General features: G+C 34.4%; 1 protein-coding gene across 11 annotated transcripts; it reads left to right on the top strand.

The window, feature by feature from the left end:
• Positions 1–9122: 9122 nt before the first annotated feature.
• On the top strand, positions 9123–13277 carry LOC140884779 (uncharacterized). 11 transcript variants are annotated; one of them, XM_073291633.1, is made up of 12 exons: positions 9131–9199; positions 9482–9537; positions 9725–9777; positions 10129–10143; positions 11035–11127; positions 11223–11250; positions 11448–11556; positions 11770–11880; positions 11970–12124; positions 12403–12466; positions 12559–12657; positions 13017–13277. In XM_073291633.1, exons 5-8 carry the CDS (start codon positions 11101–11103, stop codon positions 11849–11851), a joined length of 246 nt encoding a protein of 81 aa, XP_073147734.1. In that variant the 5' UTR covers positions 9131–9199; positions 9482–9537; positions 9725–9777; positions 10129–10143; positions 11035–11100; the 3' UTR covers positions 11852–11880; positions 11970–12124; positions 12403–12466; positions 12559–12657; positions 13017–13277. The 11 variants fall into 10 exon arrangements, with proteins under 11 accessions (XP_073147739.1, XP_073147736.1, XP_073147734.1 ...); XM_073291629.1 differs by having other exon boundaries at positions 9136–9199; XM_073291638.1 differs by lacking the exon at positions 10129–10143 and having other exon boundaries at positions 9123–9199; positions 11974–12124.
• Positions 13278–17749: the final 4472 nt, after the last annotated feature.

The raw sequence follows: 17749 nt of genomic DNA, 5'->3' as shown, positions 1-17749 counted from the left end.
ACAATTGCATTTTCGTTGGTTACTTAGTCTCTCTCACACATATAGGGGGGTTTGTGTGTATGTAGGAGTATTCCGAAGCATACAAGAATGAAAAAAAAAAAAAGAGTTGATATTTACATTCCATTTTTTGTTATTTGCACTCCACTTGTGAGTAAATTGGACACATATTTTACACATGAAGTTGAGTGTATATAACACAAAATGGAGTGTAAATATCAACTCCCAAAAAAATTTTGAAACTTTTTTTCTTTTACCACAAATTTTTTATTCTTGGTTAGTGGTGGACAAGTGAATAATAGGTCAAATTGTAATACAAGATTTAGCGATGCCATGGTTTTAACCAAAATACGGTTTGGGTTTTTCTTAGCTTCTTTCAAACTTGTTTTTCCTTCTTTCTTCTTCTCTATTGTTGTGACAAAATATGTGAAACAACACTTTAACATCGAAATTCTCATATTTTTGAAGCATAATTAGATACGTGGGTGTATTTTTATATGTTTTAAAACAATGTAGTCCCTATTTATTTTTGAAAACTCGATCGACATGTTATATACTTATTTCCATGCTACTTGAACTTACTTGTTCCTTCGACACGTGATATAATATTCAAACGTATGTTTGAATTATTTGAAACGCATTGTGATGATTTGAGTTAGATATGACAAAGGAAATTACAATATTTGATTTGATTTGTGGCCTTGATGCAGTGTAACTATTCGTTTGGCCTCGTCCCTTAGAGGAGTAACATATATGAGAATGATCATTTAACCATGAAAAATAAGATGATTTCCCGTGTTGTGTTTGTAATGCCCGGAATTATTTAATTTTAATCCGAGAATATTTAATTTGGGAATATTTGGAGTTTTGATTTAAATTCTAATATTCTTAAATTATTTAGGATTGAAATTGAATAAATTGAGAAATTGAGGACTGAATTGCAATTATTGCATAGTTGAGGGGTCAAAGTGCAAAATCCTTATTTGGGCTGGACACTTGTGATTTTTCCTAGCACTCACGTGTGAAACACCATTTCTTCCATCAGATTACTCAGCAAAGAAAAGAAAAGGAAACCGAGAACAAGAACAGAGAAAATCCCAAGCCTTCTTCTTCATCTTCAAATCCATATATCTTGAGCTACGGATATCCGATTTCGATTCCGAAAGATGCTTTGGAATCCTCTCGACAAGACCTTCGATTTGATGTAAGTTTCTTCTTTGTTCATCAGGGTTTGGTCATTCAAAAATAGCAGATATCAGATGTTGTATATGAGTTGTGATTGTTGAGCTTCTATCTTAGATAATTTTGAAGTTGGGTTGAAGATTGAGTTGTATATCATGTTCTTGTGATTTCCAATTATGATTCGATCTATATATATCTGCTGTTCTGTTGATCTTGAAGCTTTAACAGCTGATGTTCATGTTAGACATGTTGTAATTGAGTTCGGAATCGCCGAAGTACTACCGATATGCCGTTAAACTCGTGAATTGAAGTGTTTTGCTACTGTTCTTGCATTTAGAAGTTGTTGAGCTATTAGTTAATGGTTCCTTGATTGTTATGCTATCATTTCAGTGGTTGAACAGGGCATATCAACTCAAGAACGTCAACTCCGAAACCGATAAACAATAGAACAAGGTTGGTAGAGTTTGCCTTGAAGTTCTTGTTGAAGTTTGAATTGATATTGAGCAGATTGTGAGATGTGTTTGGTGATTGATTTTGTACAGACTTTGACAAGGTCGAAGACATCCTAAACACCATATTTGAAAGGTTAAAGTGAACTATGGTTTGAATGGGATTATAACTCGAGATGGTTTGTATCGAGTTTCCCCTAAATCACATACTTGTTTGCTTAATTGCTCTTATGTGTTTTTATTTGAGTTGTTGAATAAGTTTTGATGTTATGAATGCCTTGATGATGATATATGTTGCATTCATCTTGAAAACTTATTCCTTGATTTTGAAATGAACGGAAACGTTCGAATAGACGATTTGTGGAATCGTATATGTATGGCCTGGGTGGTTGTTTTAGCCTAGCGTCTGATTTGCATATATGATTGCTTCAAAGTCTAGAGAAGCAAGATAAGTAACCCCACCTCGATCGGGAGAGTCGGTGGATTAGTTATGATATCTACTTCTCGGGATCCCAATCGACGAATGACGAAATGAACCTGGTTTTGAAAACATGCATTGTACTTACTTTTATATCATGATCTTGATATATGTTGTTATGCATGTTTAGTTGCTTTTACTGGGAAATCTATTTCTCACCGGAGTTATCCGGCTATTGTTTTGTTGTATGTGTCATTGCAATAGGAGGGAGTGGAACCGGACAAAGGCGTGCTTAACAAACAAGGGATGAGTTGAACATAGCGTGATGATCCGAGTTAGAAGTTGTATGAGCTGTCATGATGTATATTTGAGCCTTGAACATAATCATGTTATAGTTATAGTATCAAGACTTGTTGATGATGATATTATGATCTTGTTATTGTATTTAGAACATGTGAGATGTTGTAAATCCTTAAAACACCATGAAGTATCTTGATCTTGTTATATAGCAATGTGTTATGCATATTTTGGAAAGTCTTGATTATTATGATTGTAAGGCTTGTTATGATCTAATGGTATCCATTGTATAGCATGTTAGAATGCATGTTAGATGTTGCTATGGATTAGATCATGAATAAATCCTTGTTTGAGTTGATCTTGGATGGAAATACTTGAAGAGCTATTTTTGACAGCAGCTGAGTATTTTTTTCTGGTGCAGTGGCCGGCGCACGGGCGAGCAAGTACTCGCGCGCGCGCGAGCCAGCTTTTGAGACCTTGGTCTCATTGGCCGGCGCGCGCGCGAGGGGTGATGCCCGCGCGTGCGCAGGGCAATCTATTTTTTAAAAAAAAAAATTTTTTTTTTATTCTTTTGTTTAGACATTGATACTTGTCTATTATTGTTGATTAATGTTTATTGAGAGATTAGAACTCGGGTCATCACAGTGTTTGCTGCTTTGTTCGTATTAGATTCAATATGGTTATCTCCTTTTGAAATTATGATTCTGTATACATGTATATGCAAATATATCTTTGGTATTTGTTATGCACTATCGGCACCTACTTACCGAGTGTTTCCCTCAACACTCACCTCCTTCTTTACTCTCCATCCCATATAAGAATGAAAAGGAACTTCAAGGAAAGAACATATCCAATCTTGGGCCGATGAAAAAAGAAAACTTAGAACCGCTACTATTATTTGAGTTATGATGTCCCTAAGATGATAAGTTTTAGCGTATGCTAATGTATTTGGTTTATAATATGCATTTTGAGATGTAAGAACAAATTTAGTCATGAAATAATATATTGGATTTTGGTTAAATTTTGTATTGAGGATTTTTGTTTTTTTTAATCTTATTTGAAAGCAACGCCGATATCGCGCCCCAGACTCGGGGCGGGACAGTTGGCTTTCAAAATATTCATTTGTTCATAGGTGATTATGTACCACATATCGTCGTCTTGCACTGATAAATGTGCCTGTATACAAATTTTCAATCACCATATTTTTTTTCGGAACACATAAGTATTTGTTGAAAGAAGTCATTGTAATCAAATATTCAACTCAAGTTAAGTAAAAATTTCTATCTGATACCACTTGTTGGGATCGAAATCGTGTTTCGAGGAGCGGTGAATAAATACTTTCAAAACTTATTCTTGGAATTGTTACAGTTAATGTTGCGATATTTTTTCTCGTAAGAATACGTTTCGAGGAGCGGTGAATAAATACTTTCAAAACTTATTCTTGGAATTGTGACAGTTAATGTTGCGATATTTTTGCTCGTAAGAATACAGTGTCAAGTTTTAATATAGGAAATAAGTACAACTCGATCCCAAAAATGAATGAATAAAATAATATTATATTAAATATTTGCAGCTAATGATGGTTGTGATTCAATTAACTAAAAATTTAAGCAAATAAAATTAACCAACTTTGAGTTTGCAAGAAGAAAAATCAATGAAAAATAAATTCTAGAAGTTCAACTTTACTTGACTATCCACAATGATTAATCCCTATTAATTTCTTAATTATAAATTCTCATATTTTAATATTTAAGAATCCAATTATTTCCTACTCCCTTTCCTAAGTGATAGTAAAAGTGTGTATCTAATATTAAACTCAATATTCCTATCAATGTTTAGATATTAAATTCGATAAAAAAAACACAAAATTTTTTTAACGGCTTCAATGGAGTTATAGGTCTCTCAAACTTTATAAATAGCAATGATATATTTTTCTAAGGTCCTATTCAAAATCTCCTCTCCTGAATGCTAGATTTCAAATAAATATATTAATTTAACTAGTGATCAGTTAACTAAATGCAATCAATTCAAGAAAACACAAATAAACCATGTGAAAAATTCAAATATATAAATAAAAATATCAAATATTTTTCTTGCTTCTGCGCCTAATAAAAGAATTTCTCTTTACTTTACCAACAAATAGTAAATTTCTGTCTTTCCATAACTAGTATGACACTTTTCTTGTGTTTTTTGTCTTTCTATGGCTGGTATTTCTTTTCCTTTTTATTCTTCACAAATGCATCGAATGCTCCATCTACCCTACATATAGACTAAAAAAATTAGTTCATTACGAAATTAAAAATCAAACAAATCATGTTCTTGAACATTATTAAAAAATTAGGAGAAAGAATTAAATAAAAACGAAGGTAGATGATGCTTCTCCGTCCCTGGAAGTCGCTTTGCCCATCTTCGTCTCAAGATTTCTTCTTTTTCCTTCTCCATAATCTCCCAGCCGTCTCTTTTTGCTGCAATCCATCTAAAATTTCCAAATAAAACTCCCAAAATTTCCTTTTAAATCGTCTCAAAAAGTTCCCAAAAATATTAAAACTTGTTGGCGCTGGAGCACCATATTTGCGGTGCTGGGGCACCGAGGCTAGTCCACTTTTCTTCCACATGGGCACTGGGGTGCTAGGTTTTGAGCACTGGGACATTGTACGGAGCACTGGGGCTCTAAAAAAGTGGTGTCAGGGCTCCAATGCTGTTTTTACAAAATTAAACTTTATGAAGTTTTGGTGCTGAGGTATCCAAAAATGAGCGCTGCAGCGCTGATGGGACGATTGTATTTCCTCCAAAACATAGCAAGGGCGCTAGGGCTCCTAAAATTAGGAGCTTGAACTTCGAATTATTTCTTTATACTATATGCTTTTCTTTCTATCATATTTTTGTCATTTTCCATACGTTTTCACACCAGAAATTACATGTTACCTAAATTCCTGCATACGACACAAAAAAAAATGAATACGCATAATATCACTCGATAAAAAACAAAAGCCAAGTTAAATCATGTAAAATATAATTGAAAAATTACATATATTAAATCTCCCCAAACTTCCCGGGCAAAAATAAAATGAAACAAAGAGAAAAATAAAAGACACCAACAAAATACTAACACACAAACATGAAAGTCATTATATCATATAATGTAGTCGGCCTCATAAATTTATTTTTATTTTTATCGTGTACTCCAATTTTTTGACACATAATTCACGAGTTCCTCTGTGTGTGTGTGTGTGATTTGTCAATCTCTTCTATCCAACCTAACACTCAGATGAAATTATGCAACCAGTTAGCTTAAAAAATTCATTCATCCTGCCCTCATGTTTCAAAACACAATCAACCAAGTTCAATATTTATTTGCACATATCAAAATGATTTTTTCGGTAATCGTTGAGTTCAAACAAAGTAGCTAGGAAAGAGAGTAAATCATTGTCAGTCAGAGAATCAGGATTAAAGCAGAGGTATCAGATCAAAGCTATCCTTTTTCACTTGGAAAGTATGAGTAGCAAAAAAAGTTATTATTTGTACTGCCAGATTTTGCATCAGACTTCCTTCTACTCCATACATTCTCATCCTTTATAGCGTTTGTATTTAATTGGAATATTAGAATTTCAATCCACTTTTTTAAGGTCTTCCCTCACCTTACTTTCTCCGCCACTACACATTTTTCTTTGCAACTTTTCAGCTACACGTTTTGTTTTGTCATTTTCTTGATTTAAGGTGGCTAAAAAGACTTAATTATTTCAAAAATTACCTAAATAACTTGTATGTTCATCAAAATCTATCTCAGATTCAAGCAAAAATCACAAGAGTTAACAATAAGTTCATTAATCCACATCACAAAATTCACACAATTGTTTTTTTAAGTATCAAAAGTATTGACGGTCGTGGCTTTACGTGCATAATTTTGTGTGAACTCAAGACAAGATGCAGCTAACACCGACTCTATTTCCCATATAAAACACCAGCAAAACAATAATCCTCAATTTTTTGATAACGTGTTATGGTTACTAACACATGAATTTGACACCACAAAAAAATTTAAATAAACATAAAATTAACTAAATAATAATTTTTTACCCAATAATAATATAATAAATTAAAAACAAACGAATATAAACTAAAACCACAACCGCAGAAATTCAAACGAACAACAACAATAAAATCAAAAAACCTCAAACTTAAAACTGTGCATTGTTCTTAATGTATAATAATTCAATAGCAAGACTGGAGGAATGTACGTACCCGAGCACGACCGTTAGCAGTCGCACATCATCATTCCAGGTGTAGGTGCATTGGTGCACATGATTTCTCACAATTTCAATTTTCAAGGACTTAGAGTAGAAATTTCAATGTTAGCCTTTGAACAAGACATACTACCAATAAAAATAAAATAAATAAATAAAAGTAACTTAAAAGAAAATAAAATAATAAAACAAAAAATAAAATCAAAATTTGTATTGTCTCCCAAAAAGCATTTTGTCTAAAGTTGTTAACCTGACTTACGTTGAATGCAATGCCATAGTAGTGGGCTTCGCCTCTCCATTTCCTGGGCTCCTGAAATCAGACAAGAGCATCAAACTAATAATAGCTCTTAAATCACATAGTGTTTTCTTAAAATAAGAACAACCAAGATGAGTTCTTCTTCAAGCTCTCCAATGTGATCACCCCTTTATCCCTGTCCACTAAGGCATTGTTTGGTTTGATGTATTATTAATCTAATTAACATTATATTATTTATCTATGTATTACTTTTCCTATCACTCAAACCAAACGGTGCCTAAAAGGCTAAACCCTTTACAAAGTTCTGTTATAAGCCCCTCTCCTCCAAACTTATCCGCCTTGGCCGCCAAATTATCTTGAAATCCACTCATCTTTCCTGCAAACCTAGCCATTGATGCCAGCTATATGTTTATATTTTTCCTCAAATGATGGCTTTGTTGAATGGGTTTGATCATCGAGATGTACGTATATATAAGATTTAAACATGAAGGCATAGATTAGAGATCAATTCAAGAATGGATATATGCCAACCAATGTGTATAAACAGCAGACAGTTCATGTCGGCGAATGCCTTGGTCCTTGCTACGTGAAATTGCTTAACTACCTCTTTCTCAGAAGAAACCTTGACAAGCTATATGCAGACGGGGGAATATATACGTACACACAGCAAACTTTTAATAATAATATAATGAGTCTCGCAACTGATTTAAATAAATAGAGATATATGTAGGTGGTCAGCATGGACAGAAATTGATCTAGTCTTGCATGTGTTTGCAAAAATAATTATATGCTGTGAGATTTTTCAAAAGTTTGTTAAGAATTGACACCAATTAACCACATCACCAGTCTTTCATGACTCATTATATTTGTACTAATCATGAATGCGATCAAATTAAAATAAATTTCATTGGCAACATTATATATATATTAAAACTAATTTTGTAATTTTAATTGACAAGCTATATATATTACATGATAAAATATAGATAAACTAATTAGGACACAAAACCAAAGGGGCATTTAAATATATAGGCTCGGTCTTGTTTTTTTTTAAGTCAAAGGGATTCGCGTGTTTTTTTTTAAGTCAAAGGGACTCATTTAATGTACTGTCTTAGTTGGCCCTTAAATTGGGTCTTAATTTCTTAAGTGGTGCCAGCTCAGATTAGTTAATGGTAGGTAATCCTTTATCTCGACCATATACTCATGGGGCCTGTTTTTTTTTTTTTTTTTTTTGTGCGTATTCCCCTGCTGTGCAAACGCAGCTCCTTTTATACCGCGACCACCCTTTCTCCGACCAAAATATTCTCAGAAACTTCCTTCCAACTGGACCACTCTGCTTTAAAGTCCCACACCTGTACCAAACAAACTCTTTCCCTTGTTTTATCCCTCGTATTTTCCAAGAGGGAACAAAAAGTAAGCAATATCATTAATGCTCCAAATCTGCCCCCTTTCTTTTATTTCTGTTATGTTAAATGACATTTATCTTTTATTTTTTAGTGTATATGTTTTACAATGATGTCTTTAATGCTAACAGTTTAATAAATATTTGTATCGACTCTAGTAGTAACTATATTGTTGTTGGATCGGGGAAGAAATTTGAGTGGTTTACATTTGGTCGACCGACATAGGCTATTGCTCGACTGTCTCTTTGTAACGTCGACCAAGGAAGAATGCATTTTGTAAAGTCATACCGACCGTAATCTCGACTGCTATTTCATGAATCTCTACCGACTTATTGTAATAATCGACCGACTTGTTGTAGTGCCGGCTGGTGTAGAATGAAATGGCTTAGTCAACCTGGCCGTTTGCATATAATTAGTACGATTTATACCCTCACTAGTAGAATTTTTGCTTTTTACTTCGGCATATTTTACTTCGGCAATTATTAATTACGAAGTAATAGATTATAAACAACTTCGGTAATAACACTAGTGAGGTAAAACCATACATTTAACTTCGGTATTTAAAAAAACACGGGCTTCACTTATTTTTTGAGGACATATTACTTCGGTAAATATGTTTTTGCCGAAGTAAAAAGTAAAAAAATAAATATTTAATGGCAAGTTGTGAAGTAAAATCCCTATCTTTCTAAAACCTTCAATTATAGCTGAAATCTTAAAAAATCCAAACTCCGTAACCTTCTTCCAAACTCCATCGATCCCCTTTCTTCAGCCCTAGCACCCGCCGATCGACAACTCCAGCCTTCTACCACCACCAAGTGCTGCTCGCCGTCTTCCAAATTTCATCGATCCTCTTTTTCCAAACTCTAGCGATCCCCTTCTTCAGCCCTAGCGTGCTGCCGATTTACAATTCCAGCCTTCCACCAACACCAGGAGCTGTCGCCGATGAAATAATTGTATGAATCCTTCTCTTTTGGGTTTTAAAAGTATTTTGGATGAGTTTTATTATTTTTTTTCCTGAAATTGGGTTCTGTTTTTTTTTTTTTTTGTAAATTAATTCGGGCTTCCTTTTTTATTTTGATTTTCAAGGTGCATGCTATATAGAAAAATAAAACATGTACCGCTCATTTGTATACATTAAAAAAAACATGTTATCCACGGAACAAACATTTGAAATAATCAAGCTTAATAAACACATCGGAACCATGAATTAAGTAATAGTATTTGCTTGCCTGCAGGAAAGAATGATGCCTTGAGGAATGCAGGTTTGAGTGACGACAAAACATCAGTAAAGGTAATCTAGTTATTCTGAATAACCGAATTTGCAAGACCAAATTATTTAAAACTTTTTTGTGGTGCAACATCAAGTTTTGATTGGTGTAGTTTTGACAGGAGCTGAAGTTTTAATGATTAGTAAGATATAAATTGTATTGTAAAACATCATGTGTAGCATGCTAAAATTTCAAATATGCGTTGGGCAGGACACCGACGATTTGTGGCGACGGATATAAATTTGAGATATTATTTATTTCAGGTTCTAGTTTGAAACCTCTCTTATGTTACTTTGTGTATTTTTAATGTACACATTCTAGTTTTGGTTGATTCGTGCTTCCAATGTGAATTTGGGAAAATATTGTTTTAAAATTTGAATGAGCTGATTGTCTTTTTCCCAGGTTAATTCTTCAGGAGATGGCACCAAAGCTAATTTTAATTTAATTTTGAGAACATTTAAATGCTCTTTGTCCTTAATTTAATTTATTCTCAAAGCGCCTTTGATTTTTAATCAATATGATGATACCATGTAAGTGTTTTTGCTTGCTTTCTTAATTTAATATTACGTTTTGAATTTTTGTTTTTTGGGTTTTGATTGGGGTTGAACAACAAGAGACATTGCATCTCAGTAAGTATTTTTAGTGTTTAAATAAAATTAACTTCTAGTCCTCGCTTCTTTCTTGCCAAAGGATATATATACGAGAAATTTGAATATTCAATTTTAATATTATCTTCTTTAAATTTTTAGGCTACTGATCAGACTTACGTTATTTACTTCCTAGAGATAAACATATTATTGATTCTATCACATTCCTTTGGAGATTCTAGACCCAGTATCGCAAAGAATCGTCTTCATATTCCCATCCTTATTCAATACAGTTCCAGGGTCTACATATTCATATGTTTTCTAGCTGATCAGCCTTTTACTGGCTTCATTTTCGAGTCAACATGGACAAAGTTGGTTATAAATCTCCTAAATTATGTTTGGGCCAGCCATGTAGTGGGCTCTTACTGGTATCTCTTTGGTCTGCAGGTGGTTTTTTGTTTCTCATTACTTTATTATTATTTTGACGTGGAATAATTAGTTGGAGTTTCTTACTTGAAACCTACAATTTGTGCAAGTTTATAATTATCTTGAGTTAGTCCTTTATTGATTTAGATGATATTTTTATTGATTATATAAGTTAGATGAAAAAAACGGTTCTTGTTGCTTACTTTGATCTATTTATTGTTTAATGTGATATGATGAGTTGAAGGTTGTTATTTTGTAAACTAAGATTAATTATGTGGGCTTTTAATTATCTATTAATCATGTTTTTTTCCTCTTGTTTATGATTCTTCTCAGTACCATATTTGTTTTCATCAAATCCTTCTCTTTTGCACTTTCATGTAGATTGGATGTTCTGACCCGATAAAAAGTCTATTTGATTCGAAAAAAATTGTGGCAAAAGGAGATGATTTTTTAGCGCTGTTTCTGAAGTTTTTCCATCTAATACGATATGGTTTTGATTATTTACAGGTTCATGTGTCGTCTTGTTGTAAGTGAAGAGCAAGTGATGGTTGGAGTGGCCTAGTTTATGGCTAGATGTATTTGGCCAACCCAAGAACTCAGGTATGTGACATGATCCAGGTTTTGTGCTACTCCAAACTGGCCATCGGCCGTTTTTCTCAGTTGAACTAACAATTTATAACATCTTTCTCATGCAGAATCTAAGTCCTCAAGAGCTTCAGAAAGGTACACTTCATCTTCATGTTTGTAGTCTGGAAACTTTGAGAGTTCTTTGATATTTCTCATACACAATCTAGGATCCAAATATTATGGATGCCTTATAGTCTATACCCCAAAAACGTTTGTCTTTATCTAATGCCAGAAGACTTTTATTGATTGTGTGCGAAATGTTCCATATCTCATGGACACCCTGTAACTTGCAGCCTTGATGAAAGCAATAGGAGGCATGAGTATAGTTGATAAGATGCTTAACATTTGGCATGCGAGAATGATGTTTTATACCTTAGACACGTGGGGACTAGCTCTTGCAAGGTAATGTCTGAATGAAAACTACCGAGACCAAAACATCTATACATATAGATGCTTCTCAATGCATTTGCTCCATAAGCTTTTGTTTTGACATGATTGAAATATGATCCAAAATTTGTTTTTTTTAAATCCCTGTTAACACCTAATCATCTCTGTTGGTGCAATATGTGTTACAGCCTGACTTGCTTTTCGATGTGCTTGTGCTTTACTTTGCAGTTTGTACCATGGCCGCGCCATTTTGAGGCTTGCTGTGACAGGGGTTCATCATTCAAGCAAACTGGTCATGAAAGCTCTCTAAAAGTGTCAATGTCTACATACTGAACCATGGTTTGTATATATTCTTTTGTCCATTTCATGATAGATTTTTCACCCATGTATGTAATATTGAGTGCAGTCACCTCTACAAATATTTGAAGGAAGAAGACCGAGCTGATTGCATTTTATTTGTGGATCCTGGCCACTTACCTACATGCCCACTTGATAACGATGACAGTCACTTGTCACAACATATCGCTAACCATTTGGAAGCAGTGTGTAGAGACAATGTATGCCTCATCCCATACAACACTGGGTATGATTTTAGTTCTTTATTAATATATAATGGATACTAGTCAATTGTTTTATGTTGTTTCTAAACTCGTAAGTTATTCTTTCAACATCACATTTTTGTAAATATCATTGGATCTCGACCATCGTCAATGTAGCTGAAAATATGATATATTTGTTGGACTCTACCACTAACAGATGCCGAGACGATGCATGGAAAAATATAGTGATGAAGTAGGTAGTATATTATGTATGCAGTCACTTATACATATGAAAAAATAACTTGTTACTTTTTAAATGTAGAGGGGTCAAGCTGTACAATGCGACGAGGGGTATTCCTAAATGGCCAGGTTTTAAACAACTGACGGTATGTGTTGTGCTTACGTATGAATGACATGAATTGATAGTTCATATTATTTGGATTGTGATTGCTGCAATTGAGTTTCAATTTCATTATAGGGAAATCTGAAACAAAGTGGTTCTGTTGAATGTGGATATTATGTGATGAGTTATATGAAAGAGATAGTTGAATGTGAAGTTCTATGAGTGGAAACGATGGTGAGTTTCAAATTTTATTTTATGCTCTGGTAAATATGCTTGCCAATTAAGCATTACGTTACAAACTATAAGCTTATTTTAAGATTTTTTGAGTCCTTTCTGTTTTGCAACTAGCTGCCTTGTTTTTTGTTTCTTTGTTTATTTCAAGATAGGATGAGATTGTCTCTTTATTGCAATTGTACGGATTGTGTTGCCATTCTGTTAGAGTTGATATTTATCTATGTTGCTTTCTTTCATATTTTTATGATAATATGATCATCAGATGAAGTATGGGCATATGAAATCCAGATCAGATTTATGTTAACTAATTTATCTACTTTATTGGCTTGTATTTTTAGTTTCTATGGATTTTGATGCAGTGACAATCAAGGGGACTGTCCAAGGCCACTGCCTAATATCCCAGAGTTGCTCAGTTGAAGCATGCTACTGATACTACTGAAAGGAAGGGAGTCCTGCCTAGGATTATGATGTGAGATATAGGATGACTTCTTTATTGGATATATTTGTGTATACATTTTTTGTTTTTGTGAATACATTTTTGGGTTCTACTCATGGATTTGTGGATATTCGTCGTTTTTTGAATCAATGATTTTATGAATCTAATTAATTATTTTTTGTTTTAGATATTATGGTATTGTTGCTTATTACTTGTATATTATAGATAGAATGGTGAATTAACATAACAAAAACACTTCGAATAATGTAATTTGTGGCGAAGTAGAAGAAAACATTTACTTCGTCAAATTTCAAAATTAGTGAAGTTATTCATAGCAATTACTTCGGTAAATTGAAATTTTGTCGCAGTCATATATAATAAATTACTTCAATATTCGAAAAATAGAAGAAGTAAAATGACACCTTTTACTTCACCACAATTAAAAAATAATGAAGTCGTACATCTATTTTACTTCGATAATTTTATAATATGTGAAGTAATAGAGGATCAATTACTTCGTTATTTTACGAAATTGATGAAGTAATACACGTGTTTTTACTTCGGTAGTGGTCGAATTTCGAAACGGTTTGGATTATTTGGACCGGACAAAGACTTCGGTAATTATCGACTTATTACTTTGGTTTTAATGCGAAGTAAAAAATATCATTTTACTTTACGTGCATCTACTTCGGTAATTATCTGCTTATTACTTCAGATAATAACCGAAGTAAAAGGCCAAAATTCTACTAGTGGGCCTCCAATATCGACTGATTTTTGAATCATTTCGACTGCTCTTTCAAGCATATAGACTGCACTACAAGACTTTAAGTAGTTTCCACCGTTGGCATAATATTATTTCGACCATTATTATGAAATCTCGGTTGATATGTAAAGCATGGCGACTTTTTGGACATGACAATGTCGTCTTCGTAATTCAAATAAAATTTGTTAAAACGCATGTGTATTTATTTTTTCTTTTTGAAAGTTGCTTATGCTTAATCTAATTATTTTTATAGGTTATGACAATCAGTAATGTTGTCCTTCAATGTAATGGAAAGTGGATACGGGATGAGCACGATGTTTTCAAATGGTCTTCACATGAAAGTTGTAAATGGGATTTAATCATAGTGGACGATGAGACATGCAATTTCGAATCTTTTAAGAATGAGGTTGTTAACATTCTGGATTTGGCATGTGATATTAACACAACCAAATTCAGCTATTTGCCGATTGTTCCTAATTGCCATCCTTCTCCCTTTTATATTAAGGATGATAGAACTCTGCGTGCGTACCTTTACTTTGGTGCCCCAGACAAGAGACCTGTGCTGAATGTTATGGTGGAAGAAGAGGAAGTGAACGTTGGACTGGACAACGAGGTGCATGCATTTGAAAGCACTCAGCACCTCAGTAATGATAGCATGACATTTAATAACATCGCTAATTTTGAACAATCATTTGATGTTTGTGACAGATCGATGGATGAAAATGTTGGGGGGATCAATCGTACTGGGAGGAATTTGTTGTTAGATGGAGATGATACATGTGGCAATTGTAAAGTCGCTGATTATGGTAGATCATGCAATGAAATGCGGGGTCTTGATGGTGAAGACGAGGATCGTGACAGATCGATGGATGTAAATGTTGGGGGGTTGAATCGTAATGATGAATACTTCGATGGAGATTTTGTCATTCCTAACGAGAATGATAAGGAAACAACTGAGAATGTCAACATGTCTTGTCCTGTGGGGGGGGTTGAATCATAATGATGAATACTTTGGTGGAGATTTTGTCATTCCTAACGAGAATGATAAGAAAACAACTGAGAATGTCAATGTGTCTTGTCCTGTGGGGGGGGGGGGGGGGGTTGAATCATAATGACGAATACTTTGATGGATTTTTTGTCATTCCTAACGGAAATGATAAGGAAACAACTGAGAATTTCAACATGTCTTGTCCATTCGAACAACTTGAAGATCCTTTAATTTTAGGAGAACCTTCATTACACCAGCAGCAATTAAGACGGTCTGAGTCCGAGCCGGAAGGGTATCTAAATGGACATCGGATCCGAAAGAGAATTCCGTTGGTAGATAGAGCTGAGTTATGTGGCAATGGTACCTACTCATTCCGTGATGGATCCAACATTTCTATTGGGTAGGTATTTTCCAATAAGGCAGAATTTCAGATTGAATTGTCCCGACTTGCAATAAAGTCATCTTTTGAGTTCAAAATAGTGAAATCTAACAAGTCCGTGTATGATGTTCGATGTGCTGCTGATAGTTGTACTTGGAGGATTCGAGGTGCAAAGAAAGATCCACACTCAACATGTTTTAACGTTCGAACATATTGTAACATTCACACCTGTGACTTGATGCGCATGAGTATAAAAAATCGACAGGCTACTTCTGGGTTAGTGTCAGCTGTGTTGCTAGAAAATTTTGGTGGTCAAAGGACTACACCTGTGCCGAAATCAATAATCACAATGATGCGTAATCAGGGAGTTCAAGTATCATACTTCAAGGCACGTAGAGGTAAAGAACTGGTCCTTAACACCATGATGGGCGATTCTGTTGAGAATTTTAGGAAGTTGCCATCATTTTTTAAAATGGTTGAGAAAGTAAATATTGGTAGTTTCACGGATTTAGAAGTGGATGAAGAAAAAAGATTTAAATACATGTTCTTGGCATATGGTGCATGTATTACGGGATACAAATTCATGAGAAAAGTTGTCTGCATTGATGGTACATTCTTGAAAGGAAAGTATGACGGTGTGCTACTTGTAGCAACCGCACAGGACGGAAATCACCAACAATTTCCCATTGCATGGGGTGTTGTCGACAAGGAAAGCTCTGAGTCATGGTCTTGGTTTCTAAGAAGATTGAAAATCATAGTAGAGGACGACGACGAATTGGTGATAATATCAGATAGACACCAGTGCATCATAAATGCAGTTGCATCTTTATACAATCGTGAACATCATGTGTTTTGTATGTGGCATATGTCACAAAACATCAAAGGCAAGAGCAACAAAAAAAAGGGAGCTGCCGAGCTATTCATTCGGGTGGCAAAAGCATACAAGAAAAGTGATTTTTATTCCTTGTATACAGAATTGAATGAGAGATTTCCAGAGGTTGCTAAATATTTGGAGGATGACACTTCTCCCGAAAGGTGGTCTAGAGCGAAACAAACCGGGAACCGTTACTCCATCATGACCACGAATGGAGTGGAATCAATAAATGGTAGGTTGCGTGAGGAGAGGGAGCTTCCAATAATTGCATTATTGGAAGCACTGCAAAGAATCACATCAACCTGGAGAAGTAAATATCGTCAAGAAGCGGTTGCATCAACTACACATCTCACACCAGCGATAGTCGATCGTTCGTGAGAATTTCATCGTTTCTAAAAAATATGAAGTCATTGAAGCAACTGAGGGGAAGTATTGCGTGTACGGTAGCACAAGCAACGAGTTAGTTGATTTACAGAGTAAATTTTGCACATGTCGTAAATTCGACATTGATAGGATTCCATGTTCACATGTCGTTGCTGCTGCGTACAACGCAAATATTTCTGTTTATGAATTTTGTACAGATTATTACACCACACGTTATTGGTTAGAATCATATACGGACCCTGTCTATCCAGTACCAGGTGAATGGACAGTGCAGGAGGAAATATTGGTGCTGCCGCCTCTAGTCATTCCCCGACGTGGACGGAAAAAAGTAAAAAGAATACCTTCAGTCGGGGAGTATGCCAGAAGACGTTGATTTTTAGTTTTGTCACTCATTCAGCATGCAATGACCGATTAATGTATGGTGTCGACTGTTAATATTACCAACTCGACGGTTTGTGTAGAGTTTTATTTCTCTTTTCAATCGATCGTCATTCGTTACTAACGAAGCCTAATTCATCCAGGAGAGTTGGTTGGTATATAAAAAATATAAAATGGTACAAGTTTGTTAATAAAAAATATTGCTAGCTAAAATTCTACATAAACATAAATGAAAATTATTACGGAAATCTGTTTTGTTGTTTTCAAACGTTAGGGTTTTTCGTATTTATTATTATTTGCATTTTATTCGTATTTAACTTTTGTAGTCTGTGCGCGAAAAACGTGTCGACCGATTAATGTATGGTGTCGACTGTTAATATAAACAACTCAACCGCTTTGTGTGTAGAGTTTTAACGAAGCCTAATTCATCCAGGAGAGTCGGTTGGTATAAAAAAAATATAAAATGGTACAAGTTTGTTAATTAAAAATATTGCTAGCTAAAATTTCACATAAACATAAATGAAAATTATTACGAAAATATGTTTTGTTGTTTTCAAACGTTAGGGTTTAGGGTTTAGGTGTAAAAAAACTGATTGCCTAAATAAAAGATATTACCAAGGAGCAACAACAATTCTTCTTAACTCGAATCCCAGTACTTCTTCTTCACCACCTATCTCGGCCTTCAAACGGTTTATTCGACGATCGAAAATAAAACATTAATGCCCAAGTCTTCAAAATCCTTACATTGATTCATGAAATCATGAAATCATGCAGGATGAGATAGGCGATTTGGAATAAAAACCTAACGCAACTGCCATCTTGAAGTGAACATGGCGGTAGCAGGCAGCGTTAGGACTCTTCTTGTATTATTAGGTAATACAGAGGATACG

This window comes from Henckelia pumila, chromosome 2 (assembly GCF_033568475.1).
Source record: "Henckelia pumila isolate YLH828 chromosome 2, ASM3356847v2, whole genome shotgun sequence".
NCBI lineage: Eukaryota > Viridiplantae > Streptophyta > Magnoliopsida > Lamiales > Gesneriaceae > Henckelia > Henckelia pumila.
The sequence above is the reverse complement of the archived record's forward strand: the minus strand, read 5'-3'. Positions and strand labels throughout refer to the sequence as shown.